This window comes from Dipodomys merriami, unplaced genomic scaffold, assembly GCF_024711535.1.
Source record: "Dipodomys merriami isolate MVZ:Mamm:240054 unplaced genomic scaffold, mDipMer1.0.p SCAF_57, whole genome shotgun sequence".
NCBI lineage: Eukaryota > Metazoa > Chordata > Mammalia > Rodentia > Heteromyidae > Dipodomys > Dipodomys merriami.
Genome location: NW_027206146.1, coordinates 5,519,045 through 5,534,742, shown reverse-complemented (window position 1 = coordinate 5,534,742; position 15,698 = coordinate 5,519,045). Strand labels below are relative to the sequence as shown.

The window sequence follows — 15,698 nt, the reverse complement described above, 5'->3', positions numbered from 1 at the left end:
TTGCTCTAGAAAGTAAAGTTTGAAGGCTGGTCCTGTGGGGTGTTACCATTGCAGAGTCTCTGGAGCTCAGTTGTTTTCATGAACAGCTACTCCAAGATCCTGGGAAGGTGGTTCAGTGGTAGAGTGCTTGCCTCCCATGCATGAGGCCATGGGTTTGATTCCTCTGCACCACATAACAGAAAAATCTGGAAGTGGCACTGTGGCTCAAGTGGTATGAACCCTAGGCTTGAGCTGAAGAGCTGAGGGACAATGCCCAGGCCAGAGTTCAATCCCTACAATCAACAACAACAACAACAACAACAAAGATCCTGGCCAAACACAAGCACCCTGACTTAATATGGAGCTCCCTGGGAGCCTCAGTTTCCTTATTTGCTTCCTGTGGAAATCATATTGTTTCTCTAAGATTCCTTTAACATAACCCAGGGGTTATTGAAATTCGACATTGTAGTTGGTTGTAGATGCAGAAGCAACCTTCCTTTCCATAGGGTTTATTGCTTCCTGCCTTTTTGCCCAACCTCTCTGACCTGTAGGTGACCAATTGCTGGGTAGAAACAGAATTCTTGTTAGCATCAAGTGGATGTCATATCACTCTGTGAATTCCCAGTGGGCTATTTTCTCAGGAAAGGATCTATGTAGGCTGCCTGTCAGGATCAGCGCCTTCTCCAGATATTCACAAGCCTCTTTATTCCGTCCTTAGAGATTATGCTGAGGCCTATCAGAACATTCCAAAATCTGGAACTTTCTAGAAACACAAAATTGCTGAACTTTTCTTTGTTAAATTTCCCGCCTTTTCCAGCCACACACCTCCTTCTGTCTTTTGGCCAATCACCAAGCGGCAAATCTGACCGGTACCCAGTGACGCCATAGGGGTTCTTTCACCTGATTGGCCAGCAATTACAACATCAGCCTGACAGTTTTATTCAAGGCCATCTCCATTTGCTTCCTAGAGACACTGCTAGCATGGATCAAGGATCCAACCCCCCCACCTCCACCCCATTAAACTTCATTGTTGGGGTAATGGCTTGGCTCAAAAGTAGACTATGAAGGGTGACTGGGCCCAGAAGCCCAGCTCGCAGCTTGCCGCCTTTTGTTCCACAGCCCAGCCCCCGAGCTGGCGCATGCAGAGTGACGTCAGGAGCTCCACGCCTTCCCATTGGCTGCCTCGCACGCTCTCTCGTCGAAGTCAACGGCGCGGCTGACCCGGCACTTCGAAGTTCCTCAGTGTTGGGGGCCCAGTTCGTGTTGAGACTTGGGGTTCGGGGTCGCAGGCCGCAAACCGAGGCAGCCACCGGCGCGCTCCTCCCGCTGCAGCCGCCGCAGCGGCCGGGCCCAGCGCGGTCTCCAGGGCAGGGCGAGGCCGCGGCGGTCGAGGACCAGGCGCGCGGGGTCGGGGCCTCCCGCCGCCGCGCCGCCCAGCAGCAGGTAGTCGGTGCCTGGCCGCAGGCGCAAGCAGCCGCAGGCCAGGTCTGCGCGGGGCACCCACGCCTCCTGGCTGCCAGGGCGCACCGGCCGTGCCTGCTGCTTATACACGGTCAGCACACGGACGGCCAGCCGCCGCCACGCCGAGTCCACCACCGCCTCCTCCTCCGCCGCCAGCACCTGTGCGCGCACAACTGGGGGTAGGGGGAGGCGTCAGGCCTGGCGGTGAGGCCTTCCGGTAGCTTGGGGTGGCTTCCTTGTGAGGGTTGGGGACCAGTGGATGGCCTACCAGGGGTGGTGGGGTCGTGTTAGAAAGGTGAGAGACCTTGAACCCGTGAGGGTGAGGGGACCGGAAGTGTGGCCCTGAGACATGAGGGCTGCGGGAGCCAGGATTAGAAGGGAAAGGTGTATGGTTTTTGCCTTGGGGTTCCAGGATCATGATTGGGAAGGGCCAGACCGAGGTGGTCACACAGGGAGAGGGGCCTAGTGTAAATTGATGTGATTTGGAGAGGTCTTATTAGTGGTGACTGATAAAGGAATTAAAGGTGTGGGGGGGGGGGGAGGGGGTGTCCTAAGAAAGCCTAGCACCAGTGCTCATGCCTGTAAACCTAGCTACTCAGGAGGTCAAGATCTGAGGATTACAGTTAGATGCCAGCCTTGACAGGAAAGTTTGTGAGATTCTTCAACAAACCAGCAAGAAGCCAGAGTAGAGCTGTGGCTCAATTGTAGAATACTAGTCTTGCATGAAAGAACTAAGGGATAGCACTTAGGCCTAGAGTTCAAGCCCTAGTAAGAGCACATACACTTTGTCTGTCTGTCTGTCTGGGAAAGTTTTGTTTTTGTTTTTGTTTTTTTTGTCGGTCATGGGCCTTGAACTCTGAGCCAGCGCTGTGCCTCAGCTCTTCAGCTCAAGGCGAGCGCTCTATCACCTGAGCCACAGAACCACTTTTGGTTTTCTGGGGGGTTAATTGGACTTTCCTGCCCGGGCTGGCTTCAAACCATGATCCTCAGATCTCAGCTTCCTAGTAGCTAGGATTACAGGCATAAGCCATCGGTACTGGGCTGGGAAAGGTTTTTAAGTACAGTAGGATCAGAGCATACCAGGAGTGGAGAGTGATAGAGTATTGCCAAAAGGGCTCTGGTCCCTAAGGACCAGAAGGATGAGATTAGTCCTTGGAACTTGGTTGAGGTCACTGGTTGTAATTCAGAAAGGGGTACTCTCTGAGGGTGAGGTCAGGCAGTGTTGGGAGCTGGACTCTGGCTAGAAGCTGGGTCTCAGCTAAGAAGACTGTGTAGAGAACACGTGGGAAGAAAAGACACAAGAAAGTGGTGAATGGCCCTTTCCCCATTTGTCTTCTGTCTTCCATCTACACTCCTTTAGAATCTTGCACCCCTTCCCATTTAAGATAAGAAAATAAGCTGGCATGGTGGTGCACCAGTATAATCCCAGCCACTCAGGGAGGAGAGATGGGGAGGATCTTGGTTCTGCCACAGCCTGGGCAAAATGTTAGTGAGACCCTTATATCCCCCAATAGGCTGGACATTGGCGTGTGCCTCTGAGATCCCAAGAACATGGGAGGTGTAAATAGGCATATTGTGGGTCTAAAGCAAAAACACATGACCCTAAAGCAAAAAAGGATCGGAGATGTGGCTCAAGTGGTAAGAGTGCCTGCCCAGCAAATACAAGACCTTGAGTTCAAATGCTAGTACCAGGCAAGGAAGGAAAGGAAGGGAGGGAGGGATAGAGGAACAAGCTGACAGGCCAACCAGTAACTCTGAACAGCCCAGGGTCACCTCCCTTCCCCTCCCCACTTCACTCACCATACTCCTGCTGGCAGTATCTCTGAAGGCTCATGTGCACTCTGGTGTCTGAGACATGGCAGTAGTTTTGACACTGAGGGTCTGTAGCGGGTGAGGGGGTTCAGAACATCTGCAGTGTGCCCCTGGAGCCTGAACCATGTGTTCCACCCTCTCTCTGCCTCCATAGGTATCTGGGGGTGCCCATAACCTTTGACCCAGGCAGTCCATCCCCATTTCCTCATGCTGCCCAGGAAGCTCTGTCTAGCCTCTTACCAGAGCTGGAAGCCCTAGGGGTGGTGGCGAGGGTGGTAGTTGCTTCTGGAATTCCTGTGAGTCCAAAAGCGAAATTGAGTCTCACCCTGTCATCCAGCCCGCACCCCGCATGCAGAATCCAGATGTCCCGGCTCCCATATGCCAGAGTCCCTTGCCACCCTCTCCCAGGAACGCTCCCCTCTTCCACCCAAGGCTGTGGGGTCTGGGATGTCTCCTTCCTTCCCCCCTCCGAGAGCTGCACCCCGCGTGGGGACTCACGCTGGCAGGGCATCCTCGGGGAGCGGCTCTGCTGGTAGCCAGGGCCGCAGCGGTTGCAGGTCAGGCCTGTGACCCCTAACTTGCAGGAGCACTGCCCGCTGGTCTGGTTGCAGGTGCCTCCCGTTGCCCCAATAGGGTGGCACTGACAGGCTAGGCAGGGTGAGGATCGGGGTGTCGAAAAGCTGGGATCCAGAGGTGCCCTACTAAATGTGTACCCCCTCCTTCAGACCCGGGGGGGGTCCAGGCCCAGCCCTCCCCCCTCAGACCCTGGAGTCCCTACCAGGTCTTCCCCTTTGGTCTAGCCTAAGGCGGCACTCACCCCTGCAGGCCTTGCGGCTGGTGATGCTTTGGCTAGGGTCCCTCCAGAAGCCTGGCCGGCAATAGTGGCAGTGTCTCCCGGCTGTGTGGTGGCGGCAGCGCTCACACACGCCCCCGCTGCGGCCTCCAGACAGCCTGAACAGCTCCGCGTTGAACCGGCAGCGGCGGGCGTGCTGGTTGCAGGAGCAGGCTGGGAGGGAAGGGGAACACGTCAGGGCCAGGGCTCAGTCCCCTATGCCCCAGCCTCCTCTCCTGTCCTGCCCTCAGGGCCAGGCAGCTCCAGACCACCCACATTGTCCTCTTAACATGGATACATTGAGCCCGAGCTGGTGGCTCACGTCTGTCATCCTGGCTACTCAAGAGGCTGAGATCTGAGGATCGCAGTTCAAAGCCAGCCCAGGCAGGAAAGTCCATGAGACTCTTATCTCCAATAAGCCACCAGAAAAAAACAGAAGTGGTGCTGTGGCTTGAGTGGTAGAGCGCTTGCCTTGAGCTGAAGAGCTAAGGAGTAGAGCCCAGGCCAAGAGTTCAAGCCCCACAACTGAAAAAAAAAAAAAACCAAACAACTATGGGTACATTGGAGAGGAGTTGGTGAGCGTGTATGTGTTGGGGCAGGGGGAGTGCCATGGGCCTCCCCCTGCAGCCCTGGTGTGTTATGATGGGGTACACTGAGGGAATGGGGATTGCCCTGCCTCCCTGACCTCCTCAGCCTGGCACTGCACTTCCACGGAGGTGCCAGTGAGGTGCAGAAGATACAAAGCGCCTGCTGTGCACTGGGCACCCACCTCAGCCTGGCACCGAGTGGGTGGTGGGCCCTGCAGTGCGCCGGGTACAGCACAGGCTCAGTGTGGCTCTGGGACGCTGCCCCCACCTCCCTCCCATCCTCACTTTCCAGCTGGGGCAGGGAAGTGTAGGGAGGTGCAGTGGGCAGGGGTTGAAGGCAGGACTAGAACCCAGCCTCCTGACTCCTGCTGCTTTCCGGGAGTACAGGGGTATGGTGCGGTTTCCTGGGACACCGATTAGGTTCCCGGAGACAGTGACTCTCAGCCCTCACTATCCAGATAACCCCCAGGGAAATCATTTCTAAAAATTAGCCAGGCATGGCAGCTATACATGCCTGTAATCCCAGCTACTTGAGAGGGAGAGGCACACGGATTATGAGTTTAAGGCCAACCTGGGTGGTTTAGTGAGTCCTTGTCTCCAACAGAAAATAGGAGGCCATGGGCTAGTGGCTCACACTTGTAATCCTAGCTACCCAGGAGGCTGAGATCTGAGGATCAACGTTCAAAGCCAGCTTGGGCAGGAACGTCTGTGAGCCTCTTTATTTATTTATTTTCGGTCTGGTCGTGGGGCCTGAACTCTGGGCCTGGGCGCTGTCCCTCAGCTCTTCAGCTCAAGGCTAGCGCTCTACCACTTGAGCCACAGCGCCACTTCCAGCTTTTATTCTTTTTGCTTATGTGGTGCTGAGGAATCGAACCCAGGACCTCATGCATGCAAGGCAAGCGCTCTACCACTGAGCCACCTTCCCAGCCCCGTCTGTGAGCCTCTTATCTCCAGTGAACCACAAGAAAATCAGAAGTGACGCTGTGGCTCAAAGTTAGTGCACTATCACTTTGTGGCTCAAAGTGGTAGAGCACTAACTTTGAGCACAAAAGCTCAGGGATGGTGTCCAGGCCCTGAGTTCAAGCCCCACAAACACCAACAACAAAAAGAAAATAGAAACAAAAGAGCTGGAGACATGATTCAAATAGTAGAGTGTTTGTTTGCCTAGTATGTGCAAGGCCCTGGGGTCAATCCCCAGAACCACAAAGACACACACACACACACACACACAAGACACACACACACACACACACACACACACACACACACACACACAAATACACATGGCCAGCGAGTGACTGATCGTGTGAGCGGTGCTGACAGCTGGATTGTCAGGGCCCTGGGAGCCTAGAGGACTTGTGGGATGGATGGATGGATGGGGTGCTGAGACAGCTCCCCCTCTCCAGGCCTCCCCTTGCTGGCTAACCACGGGAACCCCTCTGGTGGGGCTCAGGTGTGCATTAGCAGTGGTGTGCTGTTCTGTTATTGGTGCATGGAGGCTGGCACAGGATCCTTTCTGACCCAAACGTTAATTACTTCCCCTCACTGCTTTGCAACACTGCTGGGGGAGGAGGCAATAAGACCCCCATGTGTGTCCCATCCACCCCCCCTCCTTCAGCCTACACTGTGGGTCTCTCCCCCTGGTCTGCAGGGCGCAGTCCCACTCAGAGTGGCAGCAGCAATCCTCAGAGGGACAGAGGCCAAGAATGGAGCCCACCCCAGCCTCCAGACACGTGAGTCCCCTCTCTCTGAAGGTGGGGATGACCTTCCTGAATGGAAGCCCTGGGGTGACGGGGCAGGAGGCGGAGGACCAGAACATGGTGGCCTGGGGAGACTGAGGGCACCATGTTAGAATGAAGGCAACAATGGGCGCTGGTGACTCACGCCTGTAATCCTAGCTACTCAGGAGGCTGAGATCTAAGGATCATGGTTCAAAGCCAACCAGGGCAGGAAAGTCCATGAGAATCTCATCTCTAATGAACCACCAGAAAACCAGAAGTGGTGCTGTGGCTCAAGTGGTAGAGCACTTGCCTTGAGCTGAAGAGCTGAGGGACAGCACCCAGGCCCAGAGTTCAAGCCCATGACCAACCACCCCCCTCCCCCCCAAAAAATGAAGGCAAGGAAGACCTGGGAATATGCATGCGCCCGTGTGTGTGTGTGTGTGTGTGTGTGTGTGTGTGTTGCACAGATGCCTGAGCGCCCATCCAGCACAGGTGGCCTGCAAGGAGCTGACAGGATAGAGAGGGAGGAGGGCACCCTGCACCCCTAGAGAAAAGCCAAGGGTGGAGTGACTCACGCAGGCAGGGGTGGGGGTGCTGGGGTGTGGCCGGCCTCCAGGGCCGGTCCCGATGGGAGGGGCGGCAGCTCTCGCATCCGGGGCCCGCGGTGTGGTGGCGGCAACGGCAGCGAGGGGGCCGGGCGCGGGCAGCACAGCGGGCAGCGTGGCCGTGGCACTGGCAGCGGCCTCGCACCCCGGCAGCTGCCAGCCCTGCCCGGCCCCCAAACTCCACACGGAGGTATCTGGCCGCCAGCCTGGCCTTCTGGCCGGGTGGGGAGCGGAAGGCCACCCTCTCAGGCCCCCCCAGGGCCCCTGGCCAGGGGGGCCTGCGCCACATGGGCCTCCAGGGGCCGCCCAAGGCCCAGGCAGCAGACAGGATGAGGGCTGGGGGTCCTGGGGTGCAGAAGCGCAAGCTGACGGCCGTCAGGAGGAAGGGGCCGTTCAGGTCCAGGGTCAGGCTGCCGTTGCAGGGGGCACCGGGGCCGTCCCCCGCAGGGAGGGCACAGGCCTGGGGACACGCAGGCGAGCTGCCCCTGGCCAGCTGTGTCACAGGCGGGAGGCAGAAGCGAGCGCGGCCCCTGGGATCATAGCAAGGGTCCAGGTCAGAGGTGGCCAGGCTCAGGAGGAGCAGGAGGGCAAAGGTCACAGACATGGTCCCAACATAGCCAGCACCTGTAGAGGAGGGGTGGCTGGGTGGGCTGGGGGTCTGAGGCTCCCTGCTGTGCCCCTGGCCCAGCCCCGCCCTCGCTCAGCCCTTCCCGGCTCCCTTGAAGCGAGGAAAATAGTTCCATCTGGGGAGAATTACTGTTTACATAACCCAAAGGGGAAAGAACGCAAGCAAAATTGAGAATTTTGCCTGAACTAATCCAGAGCTTAACACCCCAGAGTTATCCATCAGCGTTGAGGGGCAGGGGCCCCAGGGATGGGGCGGGGAGGGGGGGGGACAGAGGGAGCAAAGCAACCAGATGTGGAGACCTAGAGAAGGACAAGGGAAAGACGGGAGCAGGGCTGGGCAGGGGACTAGAGATGAGGACTCCGTACCAGGGACGCAAAGACAGGAGGAGCAGGAATGAATGGGCAGGGAGACCCGGACAGATGTGGAGGTTGGGGGCCGGGCTGGGGGGGGGGAAGCGAGCCGGCCTGGCCAGGCACCCAGAGTCCACAGAAAGCTGTAGATCCCGGGGGCCCAAAGGGAAGAGCAGATGGGCAGACCCCAAGGGCAGTAGCAGCCATAGGCAGCGGGACATCAAGAGCGGAGGCCAAGCCCCCGGCCCACGGAGATCGGAGAGGAGGCCTTTCCCACGTGGGGCCTAACCTTGTTCTCCACACCCTGGGCACGGAGGAGGATTATTGCCCAACAGCCCCAGCCTCCCTGCCACCCACCCCAGCCTCCATTTAACCCTTTCCCGCCCAGGGGCAGAGGCGGCAGTCAGCACCAAGGAAAGGACAAGGATCTGGGGGCCAGAAGCTGGAGGCACTCCAGCGCTGGGCAGTGGAGCTCCACAGGCAGAGCTCAGAGCTGGGGGACCCTCCAGTTAGGCTTCTGGCACTTTCTGACGCTTTCAGTTCCCACCTGTCACCCAGGCCCTGAGCCTGGGGATCCGGGTCCCCACAGGTCCTCTGAGCAGATGGGCGAGCAGATGGTGGGGAAAGCTGGAGAGTAGCCCTGGGGGACAGACATCCAGACCCCAGGGGGGATAGCAAGAGCCCAGAAGGATCCAGCCCCCAATCTTCACTCCCAGGCTACACTGGGGCCTGGGGAATCTCTGGGCCGTTCTGGGTCCGAATTTGCACCCAGGCTGCAGGTTGGGGTCCCCGCCACATGCTGGCTGCCCCCAGATCATGAACCTGGTGCCGTCTTGTGCCTGGGGTGGCCTGGACCCTACCCCCACCCTCAACTCAGCCTTGTTATGGCTCTAGCTTCCCCCCCCAAAAAGAGCACATGGCTCTTACTGGGTAGTTGGGGCACCCCACCTTCTGGCCCTTAGCACCTCAGGAAACAAGGCTGTGAGTAGCTTGGTGCTCTGGGGTGGGGGGGTCCCCAAAACAGCTCTGCCTCTTCCCAGCTACTGCCCCTATGGCCACCCAGTTCCCACGAGTGGGCCAGCCACTGGCCTTTCCTGGGTGAGGGAGTCTCCATACTCATGGCATGCACCCCCTCCCTACACCTCCCCCTGTTTGTTGGCCAAACCTGTTCTGAGGAGAGGAGAGAAGAACAGAGCATTCGCAGTCATCCAGGAGCTGGAGCGGCAGCCGCCCGCAGTGGGCGCTGGCTCGGTGGGCTGGGGGGGTGGGGGGAAGGGCGCCTGGCTGTTCCCTGGCCCAGGCTAGTGGGGGGTTCTGGGCGTGAGCTGAGAGCAGAGGCCTCAGAATCCAACACCACCGCCCCCCTCCCCAGGCCCCTCACCAACACGGCCACGCTCTCCACACAGGGACCCCTGCCAGCCCCGCCACCCGAGACGGTGTGGTACGTGATCACCGTGGCCCGGCGCGGGCCCTCGCGAGCAGGCTGGCCCAGGAGGCTCCGGGCAGGTAGGAGGGGCGGCTGCCAGGTGGGGGTCCTGGGTCTAGGCGGGTGTATGTGTCTCACTCCACCTCCGTGTGCCCATGCAGTGTGGTAGCTGGGCCCGTTGCGATCTTACTTGGGGTGAAGGTAGGCCTGCCCACTTGGGAGGTGCCCTTCTCACTGCCCTCCCCCCACCCACAGGCCCGTCTTGGGCTGACCCCAGCCGGTCCTCCCAGGTCCCCCAGGAACCTTTGGTCCATGTGGAGGTCAGTTGCTTTCAGACACTAAAAGCTCAGGAGACCCTGAGGCCCTGCGGAGGGCAGGGCCACCCCCCCCTCCAGCTCTGGGACCCCAGGGAGCAGGCAGAGCTCAAAGCCTCCCCCCCAATGCCCAGGGCTGAATTCCCATGCAAACACTGAGTCTTCGTGCCCCTGCCCCCCATGGAGGTGGGCAGAGCCAGGGCAGGTCACAGGGTCTGCGGCTGTTTGGCTTGGAGGGACTCCACCCCCCCCCAGGCTGGTCTGGAGGGGCACCCACTACTGGGGTTCAGAGACCTGTGGATTTTGTTCAGGGGAACCTTCAGGTGCCAACATCCACTGGATTCCAGAAGCTGGGAAGTTAGCTGCCAGAGAAAGGGTGTGGTGGCCAAGACCCCCCCCCCGTCCCCCACACACCTGAGGGACAAGGGGTGTGTGTGAATAACAGAGTGACATCCTGGGAGATTTGGGGCACTGGTGGATCCAGCGGGGGGGGGGGGCAGGCGGCACCCCACCCCATCCCTACCTGGACCGTCAGGCTGCCTTCCACAGACAAAAGGCAGCAGGCAGATCCAGCCTCGAGGCTGCTTAGAAGGTATCAGGCTCTTGGAGGCAGGAATGGGGGTGCAGTAGGTTACAGTGGGGGAGCAAGGAGGGGATGGGGGAAGGTGCGGATACCCTCACAGACTCAGGCAGCAGCCTCCAGGCCGATGCAACACCGTTTGAAGACTGGTTCTGCTGCTAGGGAAAATCCAGGAGGAAGAGGAGGGTTTCCGCAATGGTTTCCTTTTGCCTGATTGGTAGGACAAGGGGCCCCTAAACTCTTGTCCCCTGGAGGGACCTTGCTGTGTTCTGAATAGGAGAAGAGCCTCAGCGATTAGCAGCCTTGAAGCAGGCACCCCAGGAGCTCAGGATGAGCCCCAGCCCGGGCTTGAGCCAGCCTGGGGGCCGGGAGTGGGGGTGGGGGTTGGGGGGATGGGAAACGACCTGTTGGGAGTTTGGACAGTACTGGGGATTGATTGCACTCCAGCCTTGTGCTCATTAGGTGGGGCTCCCCAGGCACTGGGACCTTCACCTTCCTAGAGTCAGCCCTCTGGTAGGGGGCCAGGACTTCTGAGGGGGGCTGGGAGGATCTGCTCTTTCCTTAGAATGTACTGGAAGTCTGGAATGGTCTCCGGAGCTGTGGCTCTTGGCCTAAAACAAATTGGGTTGGCTTCCTCCCGCACTCTTTCTCCCCTCCCTCCTTCTCTTTTCCCCCTTCTCCCCCCACCCCTCTTTCTGGAGATTGAATCCTGGACCTTACACGTGCTAGGCAAGTATTCTACCATTTGAGCTCATTTTATTTTTGTTTAGTTTGTGTTGCTTGTAGCTGGGACTCACTATCTGACGTTTGCTTTTACTCATTGGCTGGTGCTCTACCACCTGAGCCACACCTCCAACCCTTTATTTGTTTTTTGAGACAAGGTCTCACTAACTTTACCTAGGCTGACCTCAACTTTGAAATCCTGCCTCCAGAGTGGCTGGGATTCCAGTGCCTTGTTTTCTCCATCTACTTGTTAAAAGTGTACCTCCCCTCTTCCCCCCACCCCCTCCCCCTTCGTGGGAGGGAGGTCACACAGGGACAGGATGAGCTAGATGGACCCACAGGCTCTGATCTGAGTTCTGGGCCACACGCATTCCTGAAAAACTCAGGAGCACACTAGACACCATAGGACCCCATCATAAAGCCTGCTGCTGTGTCCCCAGCAAAGCATGTGGGTGTCCTGCACATCGTCCCAGCCCAGCAGTACCCCCTCCCTCAGTTGGGGCTGTGGTCCACGTCCTGCCCTCAGTCTGGGCAGCCACACGGCACCAGTGCCCCTGGCCTTTGCCTCCTGCACTCTGCTGGGCTTTCTCATTATTGAAAAGGCCACCAGAGGGCGCACATGAGACTCCCAGAGCGGTGGCAACCCCCGGGGTCCATGCTCAGCGCTCAGCCAGGCGCAGTGCACAGGATGCAACACTTTCACCGTATTTGGTTAATACGCAGGATTGGGCCTGCGCAGATCATGGGACCACATGGCCTTGAACCCATCCCACCCCCTGAAGACATGCAACCCCACTTCAGAGGGCAGATTGAGGCACAGCTGTTGGAGTACCAACCCCTCTGACCACACAGCCTGGGCTCTGGGCCTCTGCTGTGCCCACTTTAAAAAGGACAAGAAGCCAGGCGCCAGTGGCTCACACCTGTCATCCTAGCTACGAAGGAGGCTGAGTATGAAGATCACAGTTCAGAGCCAGCCTGGGCAGGAAAGTCCATGAGACTCTGATCTCCAATAAACCACCAGAAAACCAGAAGTGGTGCTGTGGCTCAAGTGGTAGAGCACTGGCCTTGGGCTGAAGAGCTGAGGGACAGCGCCCAGGCCCAGAGTTCAAGCCCCATGTCCGACAAAACAAAAAAAAAAAAAAGGGAGTGTTGAGAACTTTTTGCCAGGGTGGCCTCAAACCTTAATTCTTCCATTTAATGCAACCCTAACACAGTTGTTCTTGGGCCGTAGAGGTGGCTGGTTGTAGGTCAAATACAGTCAACATGCCATTTTCAAAGATGTAGCCCAAGCATGCCTTTGAATAGATTCAGAGTGGTACACATATCACACAGCACTGCGAGTGTTTAGGGGTCCCCCAGAACCCCTGTGGTCTTCAGGCTGTCCCTGGATGGGTGGATGGAGTGAGCACTTGAATTCTGAGGCAGTGAGTGATGGAGACTCAGCCCCCAGCCTTGTGATTCACCCACATCCTCTCTCCTCCTGCAGCCACCAACAGATGCCGAGCCTCCTGCCCGTCCCTCTCCACCTTATTTCTCCTCTTCATCATCTTTGCGGTGTCCAGCATCTTCCACTGCCACCGGCGCCTGGCTCTGGTGCCCGGGCCCTGGGCCTACTCAGCCCGTGTGGTCTTGGTCCCCAAACATCTTCCCCAGGGGGGAATGTTCACCATCAACTCCAAAGGCCGCCTGGGGAACCAGATGGGTGAGTACGCCACGCTCTACGCCCTGGCCAAGATGAACGGGCGCCCGGCCTTCATCCCTGCTGCCATGCACAGCATGCTGGCCCCCATCTTCAGGATCAGCCTCCCGGTGCTGCACAGCGTCACGGAGCGCAGGGTCCCTTGGCGCCACTACCACCTCAACGACTGGATGGAGGAGCGTCACCTGCACATCACCAGCCGCTACGTGCGCTTCATGGGTTACCCCAGCTCCTGGACTTTCTACCACCACCTGCGCCCCGAGATCCTGCAGGAGTTCAGCTTGCACAAGCACGTGCGTGAGGAGGCCCAGGCCTTCCTGCGGGGCCTGCGCGTGAACGGGAGCCAGCCCCGCACCTTTGTAGGGGTGCACGTGCGCCGGGGAGACTATGTGCACGTCATGCCCAGAGTGTGGAAGGGGGTGGTGGCCGATCGGGCCTACCTGCAGCAGGCCATGGATCAGTTCCGGGCTCGCTATGAGTCCCCGGTGTTCGTGGTGACCAGTGACGACATGGTGTGGTGCAGAAAAAACATGGAGGCGGCCCGTGGGGACGTGGTTTTTGCCGGCAATGGCATGGAGGGCTCCCCGGGCAAGGACTTCGCCCGGCTCACCCAGTGCAACCACACCATCATCACTGTGGGCACCTTCGGCTTCTGGGCGGCCTACCTGACCGGGGGGGACACCGTCTACCTGGCCAACTTCACCCTGCCCAGCTCTCCCTTCCACGTCATCTTCAAGCCACAAGCGGCCTTCCTGCCTGAGTGGGTGGGCATCGCTGCGGACCTCAGACAGGCCCCACACATAGAACCGTAGCCCCTGGCCTGTCCTCCCCCCTCCCGCCCCCTCCACCAACTCTGGGCCCCTAGGGACCAGGGTATGATCTCAGGATGCCATATGGGTCCTTTTGGGTCTTTCTTTTTTGGTGGTACTGGGGTTTGAACTGAGGGCCTTGCTCCCACCAGGCAAGTCCTCTTACCACCGTGCCACTGTGGGCTTGAGTTTGTTCTGGGTAGGATGTTGAGCTTTTTCGTTCAGGCTGGCCTCGGACCACAATCCTCCTACCTCATCCCCCCGTTGCCAGGATTACAAGTGACCCTCACTAAACCTGGCCCCCTCCGTGTGAAATGGGAATCTTTGAATTGGAAGTTTGGTCTGCTTTGGAGCTGAGGGAAGGTGGCTTCACCTCTCTGTGATTACCCCCACCCCGTACCCCATAAATGAATGCAGAACTCAGCAACAGTGTGTGTGAATGGGGGCGTCCTGGGGAGCCTACACCCTGGAGTGCTCTTGTGGAAGAGAATCTTGGCTCTGTCATGCCTCACAGCTCCCAAGTTCTGCATAGATCCCGGATCCAGACAGGTGTCCAGGAGCCCGATCCCACAGGGCCTCCCAGGGGGCTGCAGGGACAGAGTCCGGCCCAGCAGTCCTGACCAGAGTGCCTTCCCCCACTGCCATTGCTTGGGGACACCCCCACGCGGGCTGTGCTACAACACCACAGAGGGGAGAGGGGCAGTCAGGGCCTGCTGTAGAGCTGGGATTACAAGCTTATAGCACCCTATCCAGCTCATTCTTTGAGATAGTGATTTTTTTTTTTATTATTTTTTGGCCTGGGCTGGCTATGAACCCCCAGCATGCTCTTGCTCTGGCCCATCCAGCTCTCTTCTCCAACTTTCTCTGCCTAGGAGGCTGAGCCAGGCTGTCAGAACATAGCTTCCTGGTGGGTCAAGGGAACCCAGTCCAGGAACTGAGGGGAGGGGGGATGGGGTATTGAGTTACCCAGGGATGCTTACAGTGATCTACAGCCTGCCCCTGGGAGCTGCACATCCACCACCCTACTAAATCCCTGCTACCCTTCCTCCCGCTGGGCCTGTGGGTATGCTCTTACAGAGTCCCTGAGCCTGCACTAGGCTGTGTAAGAGAAACCCCCAAGCTGGGTGCTGGTGACACACACCTGTAATCCTAGCTACTCAGGAGGCTGAGAGCTGAGGATCAAAGCTAGCCCGGGCAGGAAAGTCCATGAGACTTTTTTCCTTTTTTTTTTTTTTTTATGCTAGTCCTGGGGCTTGAACTCAGGGCCTGGGCACTGTCCCTGAGCTTTTTTGGCTCAGGGCTAGCACTCTACCACTTGAGCCGCAGCACCACTTCTGGCTTTTTCTGTGTATGTGGTATTGAAGAATTGAACCCAGGGCTTCCTGCATGCTAAGCAAGCACTCTACCACTGAGCCACATTCCCAGTCTCCAGGAGACTCTTAATCTCCAATTAACCACTCAAAAACTGGAAGTGGACCTGTGGCTCAAAAGTGGTAGAGCAGTAGCCTTGAGCAAAAGAGCTCAAGGACAGCACCAAAACCTGAGTTCAAGCCCCATGATGAACACCCCATTGCCGTGTGTGTGTGTGTGTGTGTGTGTGTGTGTGTGTGTATGTGTGTGTACGTACGTGTGCATGTGCTGGTCCTGGGGCTTGAACTCAGGGCCTGGGTGCCGTCCATGAGCATTTATTTTTGTTTTTTTTGGGGGGTGCTGGTCCTGGGGCTTGAACTCTGGGCCTGGGTGCTATCCCTCAGCTCTTCAGCTCAAGGCCAGCACTCTACCACTTGAGACACAGTGCCACTTCCGGCTTTTATTTGGGGGGGGGTCCGGTCATGAGGCCTGAACTCTGGGCCTGGGTGCTGTCCCTCAGCTCTTCAGCTCAAGGCCAGCACTCTACCACTTGAGACACAGTGCCACTTCCGGCTTTTATTTTGGGGGGGGGGGTCCAGTCATGAGGCCTGAACTCTGGGCCTGGGTGCTGTCCCTCAGCTCTTCAGCTCAAGGCTAGCGCTCTACCACTTGAGACACAGCGCCACTTCTGGCTTCTTTTTCTTTTTGCTTATGTGGTGCTAAGGAATTGAACCCAGGGCCTCATGCATGCAAGGCAAGCGCTCTACCACTGAGCCACCTTCCCAGCCCTTTTTTTTTTTCTTATGTGGTGCTAAGGGATCG

At 58.0% G+C, this 15,698-nt stretch overlaps 2 protein-coding genes across 3 annotated transcripts; one reads left to right on the top strand and one right to left on the bottom strand.

The window, feature by feature from the left end:
* Positions 1-1,085: 1,085 nt before the first annotated feature.
* Ntn5 (netrin 5) lies at positions 1,086-7,601 on the bottom strand. The gene is made up of 6 exons (XM_070001034.1): positions 6,968-7,601; positions 4,070-4,258; positions 3,751-3,900; positions 3,493-3,546; positions 3,241-3,321; positions 1,086-1,613 (listed from the first exon to the last, which is right to left on the bottom strand). The coding sequence occupies exons 1-6, from the start codon at positions 7,599-7,601 to the stop codon at positions 1,219-1,221; spliced, it is 1,503 nt and encodes a 500-aa protein (XP_069857135.1). The 3' UTR covers positions 1,086-1,218.
* On the top strand, positions 1,216-13,907 carry LOC138812830 (galactoside 2-alpha-L-fucosyltransferase Sec1-like). Of its 2 annotated transcripts, XM_070001035.1 has the most exons (4): positions 1,216-1,422; positions 6,323-6,404; positions 9,382-9,481; positions 12,505-13,907. In XM_070001035.1, the coding sequence occupies exons 2-4, from the start codon at positions 6,378-6,380 to the stop codon at positions 13,527-13,529; spliced, it is 1,152 nt and encodes a 383-aa protein (XP_069857136.1). In that variant the 5' UTR covers positions 1,216-1,422; positions 6,323-6,377; the 3' UTR covers positions 13,530-13,907. The 2 variants fall into 2 exon arrangements, with proteins under 2 accessions (XP_069857136.1, XP_069857138.1); XM_070001037.1 differs by lacking the exon at positions 1,216-1,422 and having other exon boundaries at positions 6,384-6,404; positions 9,348-9,481.
* The last annotated feature ends 1,791 nt before the right edge of the window (positions 13,908-15,698 follow it).

Excerpts from the sequence above, each read along its gene's own strand:
- LOC138812830 (XM_070001035.1), top strand. The coding sequence starts at position 6,378 with ATGGAGCCCACCCCAGCCTCCAGACAC. Across the intron at positions 6,405-9,381 it reads CCACCCCAGCCTCCAGACAC|GGACCCCTGCCAGCCCCGCC; the intron begins GTGAGTCCCCTC and ends CTCTCCACACAG. Across the intron at positions 9,482-12,504 it reads GCCCAGGAGGCTCCGGGCAG|CCACCAACAGATGCCGAGCC; the intron begins GTAGGAGGGGCG and ends CTCCTCCTGCAG.
- Ntn5 (XM_070001034.1), bottom strand. The coding sequence starts at position 7,601 with ATGTCTGTGACCTTTGCCCTCCTGCTCCTCCTGAGCCTGGCCACCTCT. Across the intron at positions 3,901-4,069 it reads CAGCCGCAAGGCCTGCAGGG|CCTGTCAGTGCCACCCTATT; the intron begins GTGAGTGCCGCC and ends CACCCTGCCTAG. Across the intron at positions 3,547-3,750 it reads CCCGAGGATGCCCTGCCAGC|GAATTCCAGAAGCAACTACC; the intron begins GTGAGTCCCCAC and ends TTGGACTCACAG.